General features: G+C 45.0%; 1 protein-coding gene across 1 annotated transcript in view; it reads left to right on the forward strand.

Annotated features, from left to right (window-relative positions):
* Window positions 1-25,463, forward strand: part of LOC141110935 (beta-2-glycoprotein 1-like) — a 153,477-nt gene that overhangs the window by 111,386 nt on the left and 16,628 nt on the right. Inside the window, exons 4-6 of the mRNA XM_073602748.1 lie at window positions 301-403; window positions 2,418-2,494; window positions 15,868-16,047. Coding sequence (XP_073458849.1) covers window positions 301-403; window positions 2,418-2,494; window positions 15,868-16,047 — 360 coding nt within the window. The remainder of the gene's footprint in view (window positions 1-300; window positions 404-2,417; window positions 2,495-15,867; window positions 16,048-25,463) is intronic.

The raw sequence follows: 25,463 nt of genomic DNA on the forward strand, positions 1-25,463 counted from the left end.
AATCGTCAAACATTCCCATAGACACACTCCTAAACCTTGTGGACAGCCTTCCCAGAAGAGCTGAAGCTGTTATAGCTGCAAAGGGTGGGCCAACTCAATATTGAACCCTACGAACTAAGACTGATTGATAATGTAAGTCACGTGTTTTCCTTTGTTTACACTAATTAAAATGAAATGCTTTATTTCCCATGTACTGTATATCTGTATATCACTATGCAGTACGTTGCTATACATCATGCTGTTGTATTGATGTTGTTGATTAGACATTAAAAAAAAAAATCAATTTGTTTTTTTATGTAGCAATATCTCTTTGTGGTGACCCTCCCGTAATTGAGGATGGCTCCTTTGTGAAGTATGGAAATCCTGTGACAGGGATAAGAGTCCAGTATATATGCAGTCCAGGGTAAGTTTGGATTTTTAGTTGGTTTGATTATTAAAGGTCTGTACGTATGAATATACTTTTGTTAGACCCTGTGTATACTATTGTGTATGCGGCTTTTCATTACACTAAAAATTTTACATAGTAATACACAGGGCTTTTTTTTCTCAGAGAATGGGTGCAGGAACTCCTCCCTTCCGAGTCATCCCTTGACTCCGCCCCCTACCCACCTCCGAGCACCATTCCTTTGCTCCTCAACTTACCCACCTCCCAGTACCACCCCTTTTAGAGAATAGAGAACCAAGTATTGTTTTGTGGTGCTAAGTATTTTGTATGGAATTTGTTAATGATAAAAAGAAAGGCAGTAAAATAGTAATCTAGCAACAATGGATACCCCAGCGACAATAGATCCACCCCAGCAGCAATTGACTCCCAACAGCCAGCATCAATAGACCCTCCAACAGCCAGCAACATTAGACTCCTACCTCAACAGTAGATCCCTCCTAGCAATGATTGACTCCGTGCAACATAATAGCCACCTTGAGCAACAATAGATCCCTCACCAGCAACAATAGACTCCTCATCAGCAACAATAGACCTCCGCAGCAACAATAGACCCCCTGCAAAAATAGATTCCCTCCAGAAACTATAGATTCCCCAGCAGGCAGCATCAATAGACCTTCCTTCAACAGTAGATCCCTCCCAGCAATGACATACCCCCAACAACATAAGATACACCCCAGCCACATAGATCCCCCTTCCTCTGCAAAAACAGATCCTCTCAGCATCAATAGACCCTCCAGCACACCCCAGCACCCCTTGCCATTACATACATTCAGTTCTGGAGGTGCCGGAACTGCGTTCTTCCGCGTTCCTGCTAAAAAAAAAGCCCTGGTAATCCAGATCAGTGGACTTGAAATTATTGACAGGTCTCAAGTGCGGTTCCTGACACTTCACAATCACATTTTTGTGTGTGTTAAGGTGCATTACATCAAGTTAGATCAGTGTTTCTCAACCTTTTTTCATTCTAGGCACCGTTTGAAATTCTGCACAATCTTGAGATACCCCATTCTTAAATTTCGAATGGTTTTACATAATGCAGCAATATCCCCACACGTAGAACACCCAATGTTAGAGGTGATTTATTCTTCTAAATCAAATAAACCTTTGCACACTGGTATCGCAATCAAATTTTCTCTTCTCCCTCGGTTTCTCTTCCTCACTCGGCTAATGTGACCCAAGTGCTGATGGAGAGGGGCAAGGAAAGGGCAAAGAAAGATGCTGTGCAGGTGCCCGACTTCCCCCTTATCAACCGGTGATGTCAGTAGTTAGGATGCTGGCGTCTGGAAGGTTGCAATGGTGCACTTGAAAACCCATGGCTCTGGGAAACTAAAAGGCACGCTTCATCCACCCACTGGCTTGTACACAATTTTTGGGCAATATTTAGGCATTTTGCCTGCTAAAGAAACCTGAAGGCGCCCTGACTGAAAGAGGCTGAGTTAGACAACCCATTCAAAATGAATAAGTTATACCACACCTCCACTCCTGAAAATGTTGGACTTGGTGTGTTATTTGTAATGTACTCTAATTGACATTGAAGAGAAAACAAGAGTAAAAAAGAAAAAAAATCACCAGTGTCAATGGCAATAATAATAGCCCCCATCATTGGCGTCAGTGGCAATAATAATAGCCTTCATCACTGGTGTCAGTGGCAATAATATTAGCCCCCCAGCATTGATGTCAGTGGCCGCAATAATAACCATCAGCCCTGGTGTCCAAGGATGCAATAACTCCCTGCATTGATGTCAGCAATAATAACCTCCAAAAATGATGTCAATGGTTTCAATAATAACCCTCATCCCCGGGGTCAGTGGCCGCAATGATAACCTCCAACATTGGTGTCATTGCTCACAATAATGACCTCCAGCATTGGTGTCATAAACCACAATAATAAACCCAACGGTCCTAATATAGAAAATATGTTAGGAAAGAAAACCTTTCCTATACAAATAAATAATCACATTTTCTCCCTATACAGCTTCAGGCTTGAAGGTCAGGATGTAACAGAGTGCCTTGAAAACAACACATGGACAAATCCTGCTCCTCTATGCCAAAGTATGTTCCGCACGTTTTGTTTCCCTAAATGAATGAAATATATAATTATATGTAAAAGTCTAAAACATTTTACTGCATTCTGCACCCTAGTATACTGTATTCACTACAACATAAGAACACTGTGGGGGTTATTTACTAAAGCTGAAGAGTGCAAAATCTGGTGCAGTTCTGGATAGAAACCAATCAGCGTCCAGGTTTTATTGCCAAAGCTTAATTGAACAAGCTGAGGTTAGAAGCTGATTGACTACCATGCACAGCTGCATCAGATTTTGAGTGTACCAGTTTTAGCAAATCGCCCCCTGTGTACTACATTTTTTGTCCTGAACCTTTGCTTGCATTTTGTTATTGCAAGTTTGGCCTTTGTTGGCAGGTGCTCTGCTTTATTTCTAGCTTCTGTCTCCAAAACAAAGTTTTTTTTGTGTACTATGTGACCTTTTCACACTGTTATTAACTAATGTAGTAAAGATCACCAGTGCCAAGCAGGACAAAGGAGGACCTGTGATGTCACTGGAAGGCAGCTAAAAATGAGGTATGTGTATAGGTAATTTCTATAAAAAAATACATGCAGAGGGAGAGCTAGGGGCAAGAAAGGAGGGGATGTAAGTTGCAGATAGGTGGTAATGCCTTCTAGTAGGAATGCAGGACTTTTTTTTTTTTTAAAGCCATTTATATAAAAAACAAAAACAAAGAGAGGGCACTGTGGACTTTAATTGGTGCATATGGACAAAAAATTTAAAAAATATTTTTACAATCTTTATTTACATAAGATTAATGGATAAAAACATGCATATAAAAAGGGTGTACAATAAAATCCTTGTTCAGTATGGTGGACTCCTTTGTAGACTCTAAATATGTACAAGGGGTCCTAATTCACCTTGATGTTTTCCTTTACGCATTTCGTGGGATAATCAGCTTTTTCAGGAGGGCTCCAAGGGGTAATTGTCTAGATCAGTGATGGCGAACCTTGGCACCCCAGATGTTTTGGAACTGCATTTCCCATGATGCTCAACTACATTGCAGAGTGCATGAACATCGTGGAAAATGTAGTTCCAAAAACATCTGGGGTTCCAAGGTTCGCCATCACTAGTATAGATCATCTTAAATCTAAACAAAACAATGTGAGCAAAACATCACTTCAGTACATATGTACGCATACAAAGAGCATATGCATGCAAGTGTACATACAAATACACTCAACATTACAAAGCATTGTGCTTATTTACTCCCTGGAGTCAAGCTTTTACTCTACCAAGATGCCAACCAGGAAAATGCATCCCTTCCTGGAACCCCCGGTTTGTCAAGAGTAGGGGCCCCAAATGGGACCAGCCAGGGGGAAGGTATGTGACAGGAGATCGAACTCATAAATGTATATATCTATATACATTATATGTATGTATATATAACATATGGAGATCTATACCAATGTAGTAAGTACCTGCTTAGTTAAAAATAAATGTGCAGTGCCTGCATCTTATATATAATAAAGATTATAAAAATAACTTTAAATTGTTTGTCTTTATGCACCAATTAAAGTCCACAGTGTCCTACCTTTTGGGTCTTTTTTTGATATACAGTATGTAATAAGGATATAATGTTGTTTTACATTGCTTCCTCTATAGATTTGATTATCTTATTTTTTTAAGTATCTTTCCTAAAAATTGTCTTTCCTATCCGACCAGATTCAAACTATTGCCAACTATAATTTTTGCAGTGACATTTTGAATCTGATTTCTTGTTAAGTTATACAGACTATTATGAAACACACTTTGATGCTTGAGAACCGTTTTTATAAGCCTGACTAGGAGCCTGTTATGAAAGCACTTCAAGATCAGACTGCAGCCAGGGAGCTTTTCAAGTCCTGACTAAACTCATGATTGTTAATGAGCTAAGGTTTGGCCCAAACCAACTGGAAACTCCCACATGACAACATGCTGCCATTCCAATTAACTGTGTCCTGCAGAAACATGTAACAAAGGTGCAGGGATGCTGAGGACACCATTGAGCTAATATGCCCACATGACCATATTTGATCACTTACATTGTCCAAACATGGCCATCTGGCTGTAATAGGTCAATGATGTCACTAACATCCCCAGACTCAGTTTGGCCTGAGCCTTAGCTCATCCCTACTCATGATGACAAATTAGGCTCAATCTACAAAGCTAACACATAACAACAGATTTACGCTTTTTTTTTTAACGCAACACTTTTTTAGCTGGTTTCAATGATATTTGAAAATTAGAGTCACATGTCTAAAATAAAGTTCAGAACCCTTGTTCAAATCCTTTGTGAAATGAACATATTTGGTCTCATAGCTACGTGTAAATGGATCACCATTGTGAAAATATTGAGTTCTGAAAACTGTATGTGGTAAATACTAATGATAACATTGAGGATGCTAAGCTTCCTATATTTCTTTTTATATTTCTCTGATGTTGAAACAAAGTATAATTAAGGGAATAGTCAATTATGCACATACAAGCTAATACGTGTGCATTGTCATTTTAGGGTGACTGAGGCACCTGCACGGTGTAGTATTTACACTGCACTACCTGGTGGCCTGGGACATGCTGGGGACAAGTGTTAGGAGATATCCCCACTCCACTAGAGATTCATCTGACATAATTATTCCTGACCTCTGTTCTACATGTGATACTTACTCTTGAACTCTGCACTCTGTACGTCTTTTACTCCTTATCTCTGAACTGTGTGACTCACTTATTTCTAAGACCTGCTCTCTGTGCATCACTTACCCGTTTCTTTTGAATTCTGAACACCTATTATTCCTGACCCCTGCACTCTATGTATTACTTACTCTTGATCTCTGACCTCTGCAAGTCACTTAATCCTGACCTCTACCCTCTGCATATCACTTACTCCTGACCTCTGTACACTATGTGTCACTTAGTCCTGACCCCTGCACTTTGTCACTTATTCCTGACCATTGCACACTATGCATCACTTACTCCTGACCTCTGCTCTCTTGTGTTACCTACTCCAGACCTCTGCACTCTGTGCGTTAAGCACTCCTGACATCTGCACCCCATACATAAAGGCAAAAGAAAGAAAATATTATCAACACTATACATTTCAGTACAGGTGATTGCTGTATACATAGCAGAATACAATATTTGTTTCTGTAGAGGTTTTCCAACTGTCTGTTTCCCCAAGGCCACCAGTCATACAAAATATTAGAATTAGAATCTGGAATATTAACAAATGGGTTTGGGGACATACCATAACATTTATTTATTAATATTACTGCTGCCCCTGGGTGCATAACATTTAATTATTGTACTTTAAATGAGTTTTTGACAAGTCCAGAAAATGTATAGATAGTATACAGCAATGAAAGTGGTGAAAATACATTTTTATATAGGATATGCTACATATATGGACCATGAGTTCTCTTGATAATCGTGATAAAATTTAAACTAATGTTATGGGTTTACCTGGTGATAACTACCTGGCAGAATGTTTATAGTGTAGCGCTACCACATAGGGCTGCTGCCATTTAAGTGGTTCTTCCCCAACAAGTAAAGAGGTTGTCTGTCCACACAAGCAACAGTCCATTTACACTGGCTCCAATAAATATAGTCTAGGGGATGTCTTTTGGTATTTTAGTGCTTGAAGAACTTCAACAGGAAAGGGGAAGTTGGGCATGGGATACTCCAAAACATTCAGTAGTTAGTAAAGAGAGGACAGTCTTTTCCTCTGAGCTAGGAATCTTTTTCTAGCTAGTGTTGGACAGTAGGGATGGGCGAACGGTTTGGCCTGAGCATAAGTTTGGGCCGAACTTTGTTTGAATGTTCTGTGAACACCGAACAATATGCAGTGTTCGGGGAAATTTTGGAACACCGTTAATGTATGGGACATTAACATGAAAAATCAAAAGTGTTCATTTTAAAGGCTTATATGCAAGTTATTGTCGTAAAAAGTGTTTGGGGACCTGCCCCAGGGGACATGTATCAATTAAATTTTTTTTTTTTTTGAATGGAAGTTTTTTCGGGAGCAGTGATTTTTGTAATGCTTAAAGCGAAACAATAAAAATGACATTTTCCTTTAAATATTGTGCCTGGGGGGTGTCTATAGTATGCCTGTAAAGTGGCGCATTTTTCCCGTGTTTAGAACAGTACCAAAGCATTTCTAAAGGAAAATTTGTCATTTAAAACTGATCGCAGCTGTAATAAATTGTCGGGTCTCTGCAATATAGATAAAAATCATTGAAAAAAAGAGCATGGGATTCCCCCCAGTCCATTACCAGGCCCTTTGGGTCTGGTATGAATATTAAGGGGAACCCCGAACCAAAATTTGAAAAAAAAATTGCATGGGGGTCATCCTAAAATCCATACCAGGCCCTTCGGGTCTGATATGAAAATGAAGGGGAACCCTGTGCCAAATTTAAAAAAAATGGCGTAGGGGTCCCCCTCAAAATCCATACCAGACCCTTATCCAAGCACGCAACCTGGCAGGCTGCAGAAAAAGAGAGGGGGATGCGAGAACGTCCCCCCCCTCCTGAACCGTACCAGGACACATGCCCTCAACATGGGGAGGGTGCTTTGGGGTAGCGCATTTTTCACCTAAAATAATTTTGGGTAAAATACAGGAGGTAAGAGTATATATGTATGTTAGTGAAGGAGATTACAAAGTATATGGTGGAGAATGCACATTATATAGGAGAATCGTGTAGCGTGTCGATCGAGTGATTAATGTTCGGCCATTTATTAAGCAAAGCTTAGGCAGCAAACAATTTCAATGAAAGATGGCTATGTACAGCAAAAAAAATAGCTTAAAAAAGCTACTTACCACTCTAACAGGGTCCCCCCTAATGGTTCCCCAAAAACAAAACAGCAGCACTTGTACTTGCTGTAAGCAGTCAGCCTAGTCATCCAGCTGAATGAGCGAGTGAGAGCTCTGAGTATTATTCAGCTTGAATATATAAAGGCCTTTAGTCTGGCTACCAGTTAAAGTATAGACCAAGCAATGGAGGTTCTATTCTAACCAGTGCCGGGACAAGGTCAAACAGCGCCAAGGGCGAACATGTCGAGCTGCGCCCCCCCATCACCAATTATCTTACACATACCTGATCAATATAACTACATATAGAGTGCAGAGGTCAGGATTGGATAAACTACAAAGTACAAGGATCAGGAGCAAAGATAATGTACAGTGTGCAGGAGTCAGGAGAGGAAAACATACAGAGTGCAGAGTTAAGGTGTATGTACAGTAATATACAATGTGCAGGAGTCAAGAGCAGTAAACTGCAGAGTGCAGAGACCAGGAGTATATACAGTGCCTTGCAAAAGTATTCACCCCTTTGGCATTTTTCGTGTTTTGTTGCCACACAACCTGGAATTAACATGGTTTGTTTGATGATTTGCATCATTTAATTTACAGAACATGCCCACAATTTTGAAGATTTTTTTTTATTTTTTATTGTGAAGCCAACAACAAATAGGACAAAATAACAGAAAAAGTCAATGTGCATAACTATTCACCCCTGTAAAGTCAATACTTTGTAGAGCCACCTTTTGCGGCTATCACAGCTCCAAGTCGCTTTGGATACGTCTCTATGAGCTTGCCACATCTTACCACTGGGATTTTCGCCCATTCCTCCTTGCAAAACTGCTCCAGCTCCTTTAAGTTGGATGGTTTGCGCTTGTGAACAGCACTCTTTAAGTCTGATCACAGATTTTCTATTGGATTGAGGTCTGGGCTTTGACTAGGCCATTCCAACACATTTACATGTTTCCCCTTAAACCACTAAAGTGTTGCTTTAGCAGTGTGTTTGGGATCATTGTCCTGCTGGAAGGTGAACCTCTGTCCTAGCCTCAAATCACACACAGAGTGGCACAGGTTTTGCTCAAGAATATCCCTGTATTTAGCACCATCCATCTTTCCCTCAACTCTGACTAGTTTCCCAGTCCCGAACGCTGAAAAACATCCCCACAGCATGATGCTGCCATCACCATGTTTCACTGTGGGGATGGTGTTCTTTGGGTAATGTGATGTGTTGGGTTTGTGCCAGACATAGCATTTTCTTTGATGGCTAAAAAGTTAAATTTTAGTCTCATCAGACCAGAGCACCTTTCTCTATACATTTTGGGAGTCTCCCACATGCCTTTTCGCAAACTCAAAATGTGCCATTTTGTTTTTGCTGAAAGTAATGACTTTCTTCTGGCCACTCTGCCATAAAGCCCAACTCTATGGAGCGTACGGCTTATTGTTGTCCTATGTACAGATACTCCAGTCTCTGGTGTGGAACTCTGCAGCTCCTCCAGGGTTACCTTAGGTCTCTGTGCTGCCTCTCTGATTAATGCCCTCCTTGCCCAGTCCGTGAGTTTTGGTGTGCGGCCATCTCTTTGCAGGTTTTCTGTTGTGCCATGTTCTTTCCATTTGGTTATGATAGATTTGATGGTGCTCCTAGGGTTCACCAAAGATTTGGATATTTTTTTTTATAACCTAACCCTGACTTGTACTTCTCAACAACATTGTCCCTTACTTGTTTGGAGAGTTCCTTGGTCTTCATGGCAGTGTTTGGTTAGTGGTGCCTGTTGCTTAGGTGTTGCATCCTCTGGGGCCTTTCAAAAAGGTGTGTATATGTAATGACAGATCACGTGACACTTAGATTGCACACAGGTGGACATCATTTCACTAATTATGTGACTTCTGAAAGTAATTGGTTACACAAGAGCTTTTTATGGGCTTTATGACAAAGGGGGTGAATATATACGCACATGCCAATTATCATTTTTTTATTTCTGAAAAATAGTTTTATGTATATATTTTACTAATTTTACTTCACCAACTTAGACTATTGTGTTCTGATCCATCACATATAATTCAGATTAAAAAAACATTCAACTAAAGGCTGTAATGTAACAACGTAGGTAAAAAGCCAAGCGGGGTGAATACTTTTGCAAGGCACTGTACACCCTAGTGCATAGCAGTACCCCTATAAATTATATCAAATTTAGTGTATGTGTCATTATCAAATATGACCAAGTGAATTATATATCACATGAATATGGAACCAAAATACCAATGCTGCAAACAAAATTGTGAGGGGGCGAATCCCAGACTCCCAGTGCTGTAAGTAGAATACAAAAACATATAATGCGAACAACTCATAAATATTCAATTGCATATCACATGTATGGGGGACCAAAATCCCTGTGCTGCAAAAACATTTTGTGAGGGAGTTAAGACCACACTCCTGGTGCTGTAAATAAAAAAATTAAATCCTATAACATATAATGTGAATAACTCCCAAATAATATTCAAATAACTCTAGTCAAATTCTTATGGTTCATTTGCACACAATTTGGTGTTGGAGTTACTAACAAACTCCCAGTGCTGCAGATCAAACACACCATGCAAAGTACTATAAAGTGCACTATAAACAAACAGTCCACTAGAGAGCAAGTGCTCTTGTGCACATTGCTGGATCGAGATGAGGCTCAAGCAAGTGGCTGACAGATTCCTCCATCCACACAAGTGGGGTGGATGTGGGAATTCCCCCTTACTGGGACATTGTATTCTGACAGCAGGGACTCTTCCCTATCACATAGTTGCCAACATTGTAAAAAAAAAAAATGTGGGACACGTTTGTGGCTGTAGGCGGAGCTGTACAATAATTAGGGGGCGGGGCATTCGTTTGTAGGCATGGTTTAGGAAAAATACACAAGCACGCCGCGGCAAAAACTGGGCGTGGTTTATTCGACATAGTGGGCATGGCTTAAATGGGCGTGGCTCAAGAGGGTGTGGTTATAGTCTGAGATGAACGAGGGATGGAGAGGGAAAGGGGGAGAGGGGGAGAGGGGGAGAGGGGGAAAGGGGGAGAGGGGGAGAGGGAAATGACGGGACAGCAGCCCCAGATCCTACACAATAAAAATATGTGTATTCTAGAAAGTTTAACAATCAGCAGATAAAGATACTCCAAACACCTGGTGTTAGCACTTCAATCATCCCGGCACCATGGTTGTTATGGTGTCAGGATGATTGAAGTGCATTATTTCTATTATTACATTGTAATATAAAATGAAATCATTCAACTCACCATAATGCAGAATCAGTGGGATCCCTGAGCGTGTCACTAGCCACGTCGCCTGCCACCAGCCGCCCGTCCTTGCGTCAGATGTCCCAGTAGAGTCCGTCCTTGCATCAGGTGTCCCAGCAGAGTCCGTCCTTGCATCAGGTGCCCCCAGCGGAGCCCCCCTTACATCAGATGTCCCCAGCGGAGCCCCCCCTCACACCAGGAGTCCCCGGCGGAGCCCCCCCTCACACCAGGAGTCCCCGGTGGAGCCCCCCCTCACATCAAGTGTCCCGGCAGAGCTCCCCCTCACATCAGGAGTCCCCTGCGGAGCTCCCCCTCACATCAGGTGTCCCCGGCAGAGCCCCCCCTCACATCAGGAGTCCCCGGCGGAGCCCCCCCTCACACCAGGAGTCCCCGGCGGAGCCCCCCCTCACACCAGGAGTCCCCGGCGGAGCCCCCCCTCACACCAGGAGTCCCCGACGGAGCCCCCCCTCACACCAGGAGTCCCCGGCGGAGCCCCCCCTCACACCAGGAGTCCCCGGCGGAGCCCCCCCTCACACCAGGAGTCCCCGGCGGAGCCCCCCCTCACACCAGGAGTCCCCGGCGGAGCCCCCTCACACCAGGAGTCCCCGGCGGAGCCCCCCTCACATCAGGTGTCCCCGGCGGAGCTCCCCCTCACATCAGGAGTCCCTGGCAGAGCCCCCCTCACATCAGGAGTCCCTGGCAGAGCCCCCCTCACATCAGGAGTCCCCAGCTTAGCCCCCCTCACATCAGGTGTCCCTGGCAGAGCCCCCCCCTCACATCAGGTGTCCCCAGTGGAGCCCCCCTCACATCAGGTGTCCCCGGCAGAGCCTCCCCTCACATCAGGAGTCCCCAGTGGAGCCCCCCCTCACATCAGGTGTCTCCATTGGAGCCCCCCTCACATTAGGTGTCCCCAGCGGAGCCCCCCCACATCAGGTGTCCCCGGCGGAGCCCCCCTTGCATCAGGTGTCCCCAGTGGAGCCCCCCTCACATTAAGTGTCCCCAGTGGAGCCCCCCCACATCAGGTGTCCCCGGCGGAGCCCCCCTTGCATCAGGTGTCCCCAGTGGAGCCCCCCTTACATTAGATTCCCACAGCGGTGCTCCCCCCCACCTCAGAGGTGTCCTAGTGTGGCGGCCGCATGGCTAGAACCCCCGCCCCTTTCCATATCAGACTGGCAGCGGAGCGGTCCCCAGTGGAGCCCCCCCTCACATCAGGTGTCTCCATTGGAGCCCCCCTCACATTAGGTGTCCCCAGTGGAGCCCCCCCACATCAGGTGTCCCCGGCGGAGCCCCCCTTGCATCAGGTGTCCCCAGTGGAGCCCCCCTCACATTAAGTGTCCCCAGTGGAGCCCCCCCACATCAGGTGTCCCCGGCGGAGCCCCCCTTGCATCAGGTGTCCCCAGTGGAGCCCCCCTTACATTAGATTCCCACAGCGGTGCTCCCCCCCACCTCAGAGGTGTCCTAGTGTGGCGGCCGCATGGCTAGAACCCCCGCCCCTTTCCATATCAGACTGGCAGCGGGGCGGGGGGTAGGCGGGGCGAGGCGGGGCGGAGGGTGGGCGGCGACGCAGGAGCTCCGTCTAGCCCCCCCCAGCCGTCTTCCTGAACTTCTTTAAAATGGCGGCCGGCGGAGACAATGTCTCCACCGGCCGCGGACGTCTAGCGGCGGCGACGGCGAAATCGTGAAGAACCGGATTTCTCGTGACATTTACCGGGGACACCACAAATTCGGGAATGGCGTCTAAGTCCCGGGAATGTCCCGGTAAATCCTGGACAGTTGGCAACTATGCTATCAGAATACACTGATCAGCACTGCAGCCGTTTGGCTGCAAACAGCTAAATTGAACAAGGATTTCCAGCAGAAGCGGATTTAACAACTGGTTTCTGCCTAACAGAGAGGATTACACACCGATCAAAATTCAGCCCCCCCCCCCCCCACTGAACCAGATGAATTCTGATGAGTGTACCCAGTTTCACCTTGTCCTTTGCTGCTCCCTGCAGTGCTGTTACACGTTCCCTGCAGTGACAGTGGTCACACTCCAGCCTCCACTTTGAACCATACAGGGTTAATCTTCCTGTAGATGTGATGATGTCTATGGAGGGGGAGAGCACTAGAGCAGGCTGAAGCATAGAATCAGGTAGGTAAAAAAAGACTATACCCCCTATCCTCCCCCACACTACAAGAGTGGACTTTCTTGGAGATGGGCTGGGATAAGCCACCCCATCCTTTGATGTGTAATGCCTATATTCTTGAATAGATTAAGAATTAGTTTGACATTTCAGGTGCTACATATCTGTAATCCACATACACATTATATCTTATTAAAAATCATTCTTTTTAGAAGATATAATGTGTATGTGGATTACATCGATGTAGCACCTGAAATGTCACACTAATTCCTAGCCTGTTCAAGAATTTTACTTTTACTTTCAATAAACCTGCAGTGAAAAGTACAGAGCATGTTTATATCACAGTGTGGAATACAGGGCAGTCTGGACTCACAGTAGAAGAGGATCCAGTCTGTCATCTGTGATTTTCTCATCTTCACTCTGCTCTGGAGGAGAGCTCTGCTGTATACTGGGCAGGACCCAAAGATCGATTCTGCAGTGTGAGCTTCTCTTCCTGCCCCGCCCACATGTAGTACCATCACTGGGACTATACCAGCTCCAATCTGGGAGGGGGGGGCTCACAGGAACTCAAGAAGGGAGCCTGGAAAGGGGTGTATTTGTGGCCGCAGAGCAGCAAGCAGGGGCACATAATCATTGATTTAGGCAGGCAACAGGGGCATACAAGTGTTACAGCTAGATTTTATGGACAGATTCTTCTTCTCACAACCTAGCGCGCCCCCCCCTCACTGTGCCCAGGGCAGAAGCCCCGCCCTCCCACCCCTGATTCTAACCCAAGCTCTATGAATTCTTTGGGCTCCAGGACCCACAATAGAACTTATTAAGATTCTGAGAAAACAAAAGGCTTGTTTTCTTCATACCAGCCATCATAGGTGTTCACAGCCTATTGGATTAGGGTGTGCACCCCAAAGCTCAAACACACATGACTTTCTCGGCAGCCTCAGCTGCATGGAACAGTGAATGAATGGGAAGTGCTCTGTGCTGAGCTGCTTCCTGTTCATTAAGTGCCGGTTCACACTGGTACGATGCGAGAACACTGCGAATCCACTGCGTGTTCCCGCATCGTATGTCAGTTCACACTGCCATATGCGAATCGCTGGGGAGTGTCAATGCATTGTTAACGACACCCCCAGTTCAGCTTGCATATCGCACTGCGAACTGACAGTTCGGACATGAATCGGATATAAACACACATGCGATCCGATTCTGGTCCGAACAGAAAAAAGGGTCCTGTGCGTGTTTGCACCGAATGCGGTGCGATATCAGCCATACTATCTCTATGTCTGATATCGCACCACACAGACATCGCATGTAATGTGAACGGCAGTGCGCTGCGAATTACATGCGATGTCTGTGCGATGTTTGGCATCGCACCAGTGTGAACCGGCACTAACAAACGGTTTACTGTGCTTCAGTTATGGTTGAACACAGTGAGTGAGTGTTTTCATTGTGTTCATTTAGAAAAGGAAGGGGCCTGTAAATATGTAACTATGTAACTAAATGACATATTCATTAGCGCCTTCCTCCACTCTTCATCCTGAAACATAGCCTAAAGCAGCCAGGGGGGAGAGAAGAGGAGAGGAGGAAAGCCAGCAGCACTGTGGTGGAGGGGCTTAACACAGAGGGAAGCCCAGGCAGTAGGGGGAATCGGCACCATACAGAGTGATTAGGGTGTGCTCAGGCACACCTGGCACACCCCCTGCGCACGCTTATGTCAGCCATAAACCCTATAGCTTATTTCTATGTGTATGTGAGAAACCTAAGTGACACATAAAGGCCATCCACAATCCATGCATATACCGTATATATGAGTTGTTTTACCTTGCAAAGAATTTGTAATACTGCACATCCAGTTCTGAGATTTACACAGCTCTGCTAAGCAGGACAGGAGACTTGTTTTTCTCTGTTGCAGTTAAAGTGTTACTAAACCCACAACAGTAAAATCAGTCCATATATGCATTAAAGCCTGCTTGTTATACTCACTGTGAAAGCTAAGGGGTAATCCTCTGCATTGTATAAAAAGGCTGTTTGATCCTGTCTTCTCTGATTCTCCCCTTCTTCCACATTCCCCAATCCATCTCCTGGTAGTATACAGCCTTGCTGGCACTCTGCACATGCTCAGTTTAGTGTGTAATGCTAGAGAGTTTTGTTTTTTTCTTGGGAGAGTACATGTGATTGGCACAGGGCCAATCGGCACTGTCCAGACAAAGGGTCAGGGGTCCTGCAGCCTCATAGGACAGTCAGCGGAGAATGAAAATTCCTCCAACACGCTTTAACCAGACACTTGTAGAAGTCACAAGACTGCTATATACTGCTGATGAGGTTTTTAGCAGTTTATATTTACTAAAAGAATTGCATTTCCATGTATTGCGTACTGTGGGAGATCAGATATAGTGAATGCAAGGTCCTGGGTTTAGTAACACTTACAGGTCTTGTCCATTCCTTAGCCAGTGACTGGACATTAAAGATAGAAACAGCAGACTGATTAACTCACCTCTATGTCAATCTGCTGAATGCTTCTTGTTAGCTCATTAACGATAAAGCCCAATTGACTGGCTCATTGTGGTGCTTCACTTTCTGTGTGTCTGAGCTCTGCTTTAAAGTAAAAAGGCATACTCACACTGCTTGTCTTAAAAAGAATGAATTTATCCCTTAGCACCACCTCCAAGCAGCCCTATAAGTTATGTCCAGGAGGTATCATGTGACCAATGATCTGGAGCCCATCTGAATGCCTCTTAATCAGCAGCATTGACAAAGAGCTATTGGTGGCACCCTGGTCAGTGTTCTGGGAGCGCACAGTGCGCATGCTCTCAGCACAAAACCTCATGCCACCATTAATGCAAGTGTATGGTGGCTGGACATTAAAGCCCACCTTTCTTTCAGCTGCAAAAAATGTGTCATGTGGTCAGAAATATGATGAGGATATAATAATGTTTACAGAGCTACATTTATTTGCATTTTTTTACACCTGTCTGGAGTTCAGCATTAAAACGTTTTGAAAATTAACAAAACATTTTAATTAGTCGCCTCCCAACCTGTTATACCCTTAATTATGCATATTTTGTACATGCAAGGTCTACAAAAAATGTATGTACATTTTTACTAAAAATCAATACTGTGGACATGTAGGCTTGCATCGTTTGTCTGCCAGTATGATCTGCCTGTAACTGAGTTTAATTTATTTTTTGCAGAAATATATTGCCCTCCACCTCCAGAAATCAATGAAGGCATTCTTGTGGCAGTGAAGAAAAAAGAGTATGAAATCTCTGAAGTAGTATATTATATGTGCAAAAGAAACTTTATTATAGATGGATCATATAATATAACCTGTTTGGCCAATGGGCAGTGGTCTGAAGGCCCTGCCTGCAGAGGTAAGTTATACAAATTTGTGGACTGCCGCTAATATAATCAAATGCTCTGTTGTATGCAATGCAGGCTGAATATCTAGTGCAGAAATCGCTAGTCCTATGCCTTAAATGTTATGTGGATTTCAGCACTTTTCCATGTTGTAATATACAGTACTTAAGATCATGAAACCAAATAAAGACTAATATATTTTCATTAAACTGTACATTTTACATTATAAGATGGGTTTTCGATATGTAATACCTAATATACTTAAATGTAGGGATGAGCCGAACAACCCCCCAGTTCACACCAGAACTTGCAAACATACAAAAAAATTGTGCGAACACCGTTAAAGTCTATGGGACACGAACGTGAAAAATCAAAAGTGCTAATTTTAAAGGCTTATATGCAAGTTATTGCCATAAAAAGTGTTTGGGGACCTGGGTCCTGCCCCAGGGGACATGGATCAATGCCAAAAAAAGTTTTTAAAACAGTAGTTTTTTCAGGAGCAGTGATTTTAAGAATGCTTAAGAAACAATAAAAATGAAATATTCCTTTAAATATCATGCCTGGGGGTCCCCTTAGTCTGCCTGTAAAGTAGTGTATTTTTCCCATGTTTAGAAAAGTACCACAGCAAAATGACATTTCTAAGGCCCCTTTCACACTGGCGCGGTTTGCAGGCGTTATTGCGCTAAAAATAGCGCCTGCAAACCGCCCCTAAACAGCCTCCGCTGTTTGTTCAGTGTGAAAGCCCGAGGTGCGCTGGCAGGAGAAGAAAAAATCTCCTGCGAGCCGCATTTTTGGAGCGGTGAAGGAGCGGTGTATTCACCGCTCCTAAACCGCTCCTGCCCATTGAAATCAATGGGACAGCGCGGCTATACCGCGGTAATACCGCGGCTATAGCCGCGCTATACGAGGGGTTTTAACCCTTTTTCGGCCGCCAGCGGGGGGTTAAAACCACACCGCTAGCGGCTGAATACCGCGGTAAAACAGCGCTAAAAATAGCGCTGTTTTACCGCCGACGCCCCCTACCGCCCCAGTGTTAAAGGGGCCTTAAGGAAAAATGTCATTTAGAATTGCTCACGACTGTAATGTATTGCCAGATCCCGGCAATATACACAAACAAAAAAAAAAAAAAAAAAAAACAGCATGGGTTTCCCTCCCCAGTCCATGTCAGGCCCTTCGGGTCTGGTATGGATCTTAAGGTCAACTCCACTCCAACATTTTTTTTTTAAATGGCATGGGCCCCCCCCCCCCCCCCCAAATCCATACCAGACCCAAAGGGCCTGGTATGGACAGGGGGAACCCATGCCGTTTTTTTCTTAATTCTGCCATAGGGCTCCCCTTAACCACTTCAATAAACTATATTATATATTGTACACTGCACTATATACCCTGCACTGTATTATATATACTATACGGACTGCACTCTATACTCTGAACTGCAGTATATATACTATATGGACTTCACTATATAAAATTGGGCCTTAGGTATTGGTGGTGGCAGAACACGGTAACCCCTCACAGTTACTCTTGTTGGGTGCAGGAATGGTCCCTGCTGTTAAATATTATTTCAGAGGCTGCTTGCTCTCTTTTAGTGGCCTGTGAGCGTCTGCCTCTCCTTGGAGGCCTTCCGGACATGATGGGTATCTTTTATTTTAACACTGCACTACACTGTATTATATACTGTGTACACCACCTGAAGTGTATTTGAAACTGTACACACTGTATTGAATACTGTGTACACCATCTGCACTGTATTAGAAACTGTACCCTGCTGAATGAACTGTATATATAGGCTATGCTGAATGCAGAGTGTGTATATATATATTTATGGTTGGAGCCCTATGTCCGATATGTACATAGATAACACTTATAGTAAAGATAAGACTTACCATCGGAAATAGACCTGAAAGTGTGGACTTACCATATGAAATGGACCTGAAAGTGTGCCTTGGTCTAATGGCCAGTATGCCAAAATAAGGGGGCATACCCTGGTTTAAGAAATGATTATTCTGTAAGAGAAATGAATGAAATGAATATTTTGAGAAATGCTGTGAAATGGGGATGGGAGGGTGGGTATCGCGCACAGGAAACCGACAAGCACCACAGGTGAGCGGGCTGCTTAAGTACCCCCCGGGCTCCTCCCATAAATTCAGGCCACCATACTGGCCTTCCTACTTATGGTTGGAGCCCTATGTCCGATATGTACATAGATAACACTTATAGTAAAGATAAGACTTACCATCGGAAATAGACCTGAAAGTGTGGACTTACCATATGAAATGGACCTGAAAGTGTGCCTTGGTCTAATGGCCAGTATGCCAAAATAAGGGGGCAAAAACATTCAGGTAGGGTTATAATTTTATTGGTTTTCAGTTATTTATTGAGCCAATTTGGAGAATGCCTGTGCCATCTCTGTTTGTGGATTGGGGATATACCGGGCGAAGCAGGCTGATTTCCACCTGCCTAGTCTTTTGATGATGTGGTCTGGCACCCCGTGGCGGGACGCCGCGGAGGCTGCTCCGATGCGGAAAGAGTGTCCGGAATACTGACTAGGGTTAAGGTGAAGATTGCGGAGAAGTATTCTTATGTGATTCACAAACTGAGAAGCGTTTAAGGGTTTGACTGGGAATTGTAGAAGGGGACTGCTGTCTGGTTGCTCAGGCAGGAGTGACAGGAGTCGGTTGAGTACAGCGACTGGACACCAGCTGTTGTTGGTTCTGTAGAGGTGAATGTTCACTCCCGAGCCCGTTTGCTGGGTTTTAGAGACCTCGAGGTGCAGGATGAAGTGGTCTTGGTATCGAAGCAAGTGTCGTCTGCACAGTACTTGGTCTGTGGGTTTGTTAGAGGTGAATTCGCCAGGCCGCAAGAACCCATAGTAAGCTAAATATATGGCTGCTTGTAAGACCGTGCTGGGGAGCAGACCGAATGGCGAAGTAGCCAGAATAGTTGACATGTCCCTAAAGATGGGCCCCGTAATGGGCAAGCGCTTAGTGCTGATGACTGGTTGTTGTTTCTGAATTCCTCTTAGAATGGCTCGTATAGCGTGAGATGAGAACAGTGAAGATTTCGTGGGGTCTTCAAGCGCCATGAAATGTTGAATGCCGGCTAGGTATAGCCGGATGGTGTTGTAGGATAAGGCCAGCTGCGTGTGGCAGTGTGCAGTGAAGGCCAGTACCTGTTTGATATCTGTTGGTCCTTTGCGGCAGGACGTGAGGAATTTATTAAAGGCCTTCCAAGCTGTCTGGTAGGCTTTGAGTGTGTTGTGGGAGAGGGAATGATTTATGAGTTGCGTAGCTCCGTGTAGATGTTGAACTAGTCCAGGGTCAGTTGTGACCAGACAGGGATAGGGGCCGACATTGGATCGGCATCGGGAACCTGTTTGAAAAAGGAGGGATAATTGAAACGTGACAGTGCGTCAGCTGCTGAGTTGTATCTGCCGGGAATAAATGCACAGTGTATATTGAACTGATGCTGTAAAGACAGTTGTACCAACCTGCGCAGGAAGGACATGACTGCTAGGGACTTGGACCTGCCTCTGTTGATGATGTCTGCCGTGGCCTGGTTGTCGGTGGTGAAGACTACGGTTTGTCCTGTCCAGTGGTGGCCCCAGAGTTGTGCGGCTGCCACTATGGGATAAAGCTCAAAGAGGGCAGATGTTTGGGAAAAGCCGGGTATCAACAGTATCTGTTGAGGCCAGGGTCCTGAAAACCAATGATGGCCAAAAATTGCCGCGAAACCTGTGGAGGCTGCAGCGTCCGTCACCACCTGGGGTGAATGGACCGAAACCATAGGTATAAATAGAGATATGCCATTCCAGGCGGACAAGAATTCCTCCCACATAGATAGGTCCGCTATAGCTGCGGAGTCTAATTTCAAAATCTGATCAGGGTCTTGAGTTTCTGACAGAAATCTAAGCAGGCGTGATACAAATGTGCGGCCTTGTGGGATAATTCGCATAGCGAAGTTGAGCATACCCAGGAGAGACTGCAACTGTTTTTTGGTACAGCCCTTGGTGTGTGTAAACTCGTGAAGGACTGCCCTAATGCGTGTTAGTTTGTCGGGGGGGAGACTGGCTTGCATTGCACAGGTATCCAAGCTGACCCCGAGAAAGGTGATGATGTTTGCTGGGCCATCGACTTTGTGCTCGGCGATAGGAACATTGAGGTTTCCAAAAATTACTCTAAGTTTGTCGAGATCTCCTGGGGGCTTGCTGGGCGGTTCTATCAGTAGGAAGTCATCCAGATAATGGATGACTTCATGGCATTGACCCTTGTGTAATAGTATCCAAACGAGGGACTGAGCGAACGTGTCGAAGAGCCACGGGCTACTCTTCGAACCGAAGGTGAGTTTCGTAGCAAAATAATATGCTTCCTTCCATTTGATGCCATGCCAGCACCAAAGGGATGGGTGGATGGGCAGGAGCTTGAAAGCATCCGAGATGTCGGCTTTGGAGAGCCAGGCACCTGTGCCTGCTTTGATGATCGCTTGTATTGCCATGTCAACGGAGGAATATTTTAGGGAAAACTCTTCGGAGGGGATCAGGGAATTGAGACTGGGTATGTGGGAAGAATGAGGCGCAGACAGGTCGTACACCAAACGCAATTTATTTGAGAACTTGCCCTTGACAAGCCCAATAGGGCTGACTCTCCATGTGCTGAAAAGGGGGCAAGTGAAAGGGCCTATCACGTAGTCCCGATCTACCTCTGCCTGTAAGAGCTGATCTATGGCTTGTTCGTCAATGGCTGCCGAACGAAGATTGGCACATTCGTGAGTACTGTGGGGTAGTGAAATGAGGCCGGTATGAAAGCCTGCTGTGAAGCCTTGGATAAGGTAGGTGGCCAGGGAAGGGGTGGGATGTGAAGTGAGATACAGTCCTAACCATAAGAGGTTGATCCGGCTTAGTCATGCCCTCTTGTGTTGCTTGACTTCACACAAATTCCTAGGGTGTGCTCTTTGGCATAAGGTGCAGATGTGAAGTAGACGGCACTGGCTGAAGTTGCAGGACCCATAGTTGAAGTTGTTACAGATGGCTGCCCCTCCCATGGTTCGGACTGGGCGTCCGAGTTTGTCCACCTGAGGCGTTGGTTCAGGGATCGACTGGCCCTGTACTGTACCTGAGGTAGAAGGGAACTCGAAGGGCCGTCTGATCGCCGTATTGGCGCACCAGGTGGTAGTGTGGGTGGAAGACTGGCAAATCGCACACAGAGGTGAGCGTAAGCCGGCAAAGTGGCGGCAGAAGAGCTCTGTGTCCATGAGACTCCAATCTGTCGTAGTCTGGAATTGTATGAATCTGGCGGCGGCCTTGGCTGAAAAGGAACGATGATAATCGTAAAAGGCAAAACCTCCATACTTGTGGCCCAAGTCTACCACGGTATGGAGATACAAGTCCAGCTCTTCCCGCCTGCTAGGGGTGGCTGAGCACAGGACATCTCTGAGCATGCCAAAGGCCAGGGTAAATTCTGGGACTGATAGCTTGCGGTTCAATCTGGGGTCTTTGGCTTTAAGGACCACCGATATGTCGCCCCAGGAGTAGGCCTTATTTTCTGCCAAATCATGCACGGAAATAAGGAGAGAGGCCAGGTTGACGTCCTTGCCGTCCAAAATGTCCTTCCTGATACTGGTTGGGACCAGATGGGAGGGGTAGACAATGGGGCTCGAGCCTGAGGTACCTGCAGGAAGAGGTGTCAAGGTTTGAGTTGCAGTTGGCTCGGGGACAGCCGTGGCCGGTCGGGTCTCCAGAAGTGCAACCCTGGTTTGGACGTCTGCAACTGAGGTGGATAGAGATGACACCATCGTGTGTAATTGCGAGATGGCCGATGATATGGACTGGAGGGATGCCTGTTGGGTACTGGGTCCTGCTGCTGGTGGGGGAAAGAGGAGTTTGAAGAGCTCGCCTTTCCTCGCTGTGGCGGGGAAGGGGACACCTCTGCGTCTGAGCTCTGCCGTCAGTTTGGGGATAGTCCATCCCCTGAGGGATTGCACGCTGCCGCTTTCTGAGACCGGAGAAGGTGACAGAGGGGCCGTGAAGTCTTCGCTGCCGGCCTGGGACATGGTTGCTCTGGTGAGGATCTCTCGAGCTTTATTTCCTGGTTGACTGTAACCTATTGGGGGTGACATGAATTTCAAGTTTTTTCTTTAATGCGCTGAGTCATACTTACCCGACTTATTCTCCCATTCCTTTTTTTTTTTTTTTTTAATTACCTGGGGGGATATCGTCCAACCTGGTGCAGGGTGGACCTACTGAACTTTGACTGACCTGAGGAAAATGAAAAGGTGATAATTCATGAAGGGATTGCTAATTAACTTGAAGCAACGATTTGTATGGTGCTTGCAATCTTGTGACAATGAAATGATTCGAAATGTTTGCCTTGATTATGAAATGAATGAACTCCATGACAGAGGTCCGGCCTGGTCGTGTCATGATTTATTCGACCGTGAACCGGGCTCTGGAGCATGTATTGAAATGAGGCAACTGAAAACATTGGTGCTCCCGGGACGAATCGGTGCCTGTTTGATGCATCTGGATTCGAATCGGAGCGCAGTATGAAATTAAATGAGAGAAATGATTATTTTGACCGAGGCTCGAATTGGTTGTGCCGTGTTTGCGACTGGCAACCAACCGAGCTCTGGTATAGGTATGAAATGCGATCGTAACCAGCGATGCATTCCGTGACGAATCGGTGCACCTCAGATGCGACTGGTTTCGAAACGGTGATGCGTTGTGGGAGTGAAATGGTAGTAATTGCATGACAGAGATATGGATCAATCCCCCGATGTCTGCGACTAGCTATGATCCGGACTCTGGAGCATGTATCAGAAATGAGGCCGAGCCCTGGGGCACGCCGTAATGAATCGGTGCATCGAAGATGCGACTGGATTCGAAACGGAGCTCGGTAAGTGAGGATGTAACATATCGTTTACCATGACGGAGGCTCGAATCGGTCGTGCTGTTGTAGCGACTGACTGCGAATCGGACTCCGGAGCATGTACTGAAATGTGGCCAATCCTGGGCACGCCGAGACGAATCGGTGCATTTCCATGCGACTGAATTCATGTCGGAACGTGATACGTGGAAATGAAATGATAACCATGACAGAGGTACGAATGACTGATAAAACGTAACTCTGGAGCATGTATAGAAATGAGGCCAATCCTGGGGCACGCCGAGACGAATCGGTGCATTTTCATGTGACTGAATTCATGTCGGAACGTGATACGTGGAAATGAAATGATAACCATGACAGAGGTACGAATGACTGATAAAACGTAACTCTGGAGCATGTATAGAAATGAGGCCAATCCTAGGGCACGCCGAGACGAATCGGTGCATTTTCATGCGACTGAATTCATGTCGGAACGTGATACATGGAAATGAAATGATAACCATGACAGAGGTACAATTGACTGACAATAACGTAACTCTGGAGCATGTATAGAAATGAGGCCGTAATAACTGGGGCACACCGGAACGAATCGGCGCATCTTTTGGTGCGACTGGATTCAAATCGGAGCGCGGTAGGTGACTGAAATGAGAAATGATTTGAAATGTCAGAAATGAGTTTCGAAATGTTTCAGAAATGAGAAATGATTGGTATCGAACTTGATTTGATAAAATGCAAATTGCGACTGGCTATGGCTGTCTACCGATACCGACATGCTAGAAATGAAGCGACGTCTGCGTCGCAGTGCTGTCGAAATGGTAACATATCGAAAGTACGAGCGATATACATTGCAGTTTGTGAAATGCGAGTGAAACGAAAATTTGAAATCACGGTTTAGTGACATGATATGAAAAACGAAAAGTCCGACGGGACCTTACCTGCGACAGCCAAGCCAGACGCGTGGTACAAACTACGAACGAAAAACGCGGACTTCGAAAGTTTTGAGTACGAAATATCGAATACGGGAACTTGCGAGGCAAGAACTTGCGGACGCTGGTATATCGAATAGTCGGCCTAGTGACGTATATCGCGCACAGGAAACCGACAAGCACCACAGGTGAGCGGGCTGCTTAAGTACCCCCCGGGCTCCTCCCATAAATTCAGGCCACCATACTGGCCTTCCTACATATCTATATATATATATATCTATATATATAGATATATATATATATATATATATCTATATATATAGATATATATTTATATATATAGTCTAGTAGTATATATTTCAAATACACTGCCTGTACTGACTGAGTATAGAATTTACACTGTATATATAGGCTACGCTGAATGCAGAGTATTATATATATATATTTATATATACACACACACACTAGTAGACTGTACAAATACACTCCCACTAACTAACTTGCCTCATCTAGCTCAGTCTCTCTATCTCCGTCCACTATAACACACTATACGGGTGCTGTGTAAGCAGCCTTATATAGTGTGGGGCATGGACTTAGTCCCCCTGAGCCATGATTGGCCAAAGGCATCCTGCCTTTGGCTAATTATTGCTCTCTCTGAGGAGTGTGCTGTGATTGGCCAAAGCATGCAGGTCAGGTGTATGCTTTGGCCAATCATCATACAGCAATGCACTGTGGTCTTGCAGTGCATTATGGGGCGCTTGAATTTGCTGCCCCATAAAATTTGCTGTTCGGCTAACGGCGAACACCCAATGTTTGAGTCGACCTTACTTTCAACTCAAACTCGAAGCTCATCCCTACTTGAATGTAAAGAGCCTAAATGGGGACCTCTGAACTAGTCTACGTCTATCCTCTAACAACCCTGATTTGCTGAAATCCAGGCAGATATAAAAAAGCGAAAACAAATGTAAATGTATATTTATTACAAACCCTTAATGCATTTTTAAAAGCACACTTGTTTATTGTAAAACGTTGTTTCTCACAACAGGAAAAAAAAAATCAGCGTTAAAAACTCACCTAGGCTGATTTTTTCAAACCAGTTTAGCAGTGTTTGGTGTTTAGGCATTTATTTATTTAATTGCCCATAATTTTAGTATACTGTATTCTGGCTATTGAAATGAATAAACGCTAAAGTGATAAATGCACCTGCTCTTGGATGCACTGGCAGTGTTTTTTTTTTCCTGCCTATAAACTCTCCTGCCACTAAAAGCCTATGGGGTTGATTTACTAAAGGCAAATAGACTGTGCACTTTGCAAGTACAGTTGTTCCAGAGCTTAGTAAATGAGGTAAGGCTTTGATTTGCAAAGAGTACCCAATCATGTGCAAGGAAAATAAAAAACAGATTTTTTTCTTGCACATGAATGGATGATGGAAGTCTGCAGGGTTGCTGGTCATTTACTAAGCTATAGAGCAACTGCACTTTGCAAAATGCACACAGTCTATTTGCCTTTAGTAAGTCAACCCTATGTGTCCATGCACACATAGGGGTTGATTTACTATAGGGAAAAAGACTGTGCACTTTGCAAAGTGCAGTTGCTCCAAAGCTTAGTAAATGAGCAGATACT

This window comes from Aquarana catesbeiana, linkage group LG10 (genome assembly GCF_042186555.1).
Source record: "Aquarana catesbeiana isolate 2022-GZ linkage group LG10, ASM4218655v1, whole genome shotgun sequence".
NCBI lineage: Eukaryota > Metazoa > Chordata > Amphibia > Anura > Ranidae > Aquarana > Aquarana catesbeiana.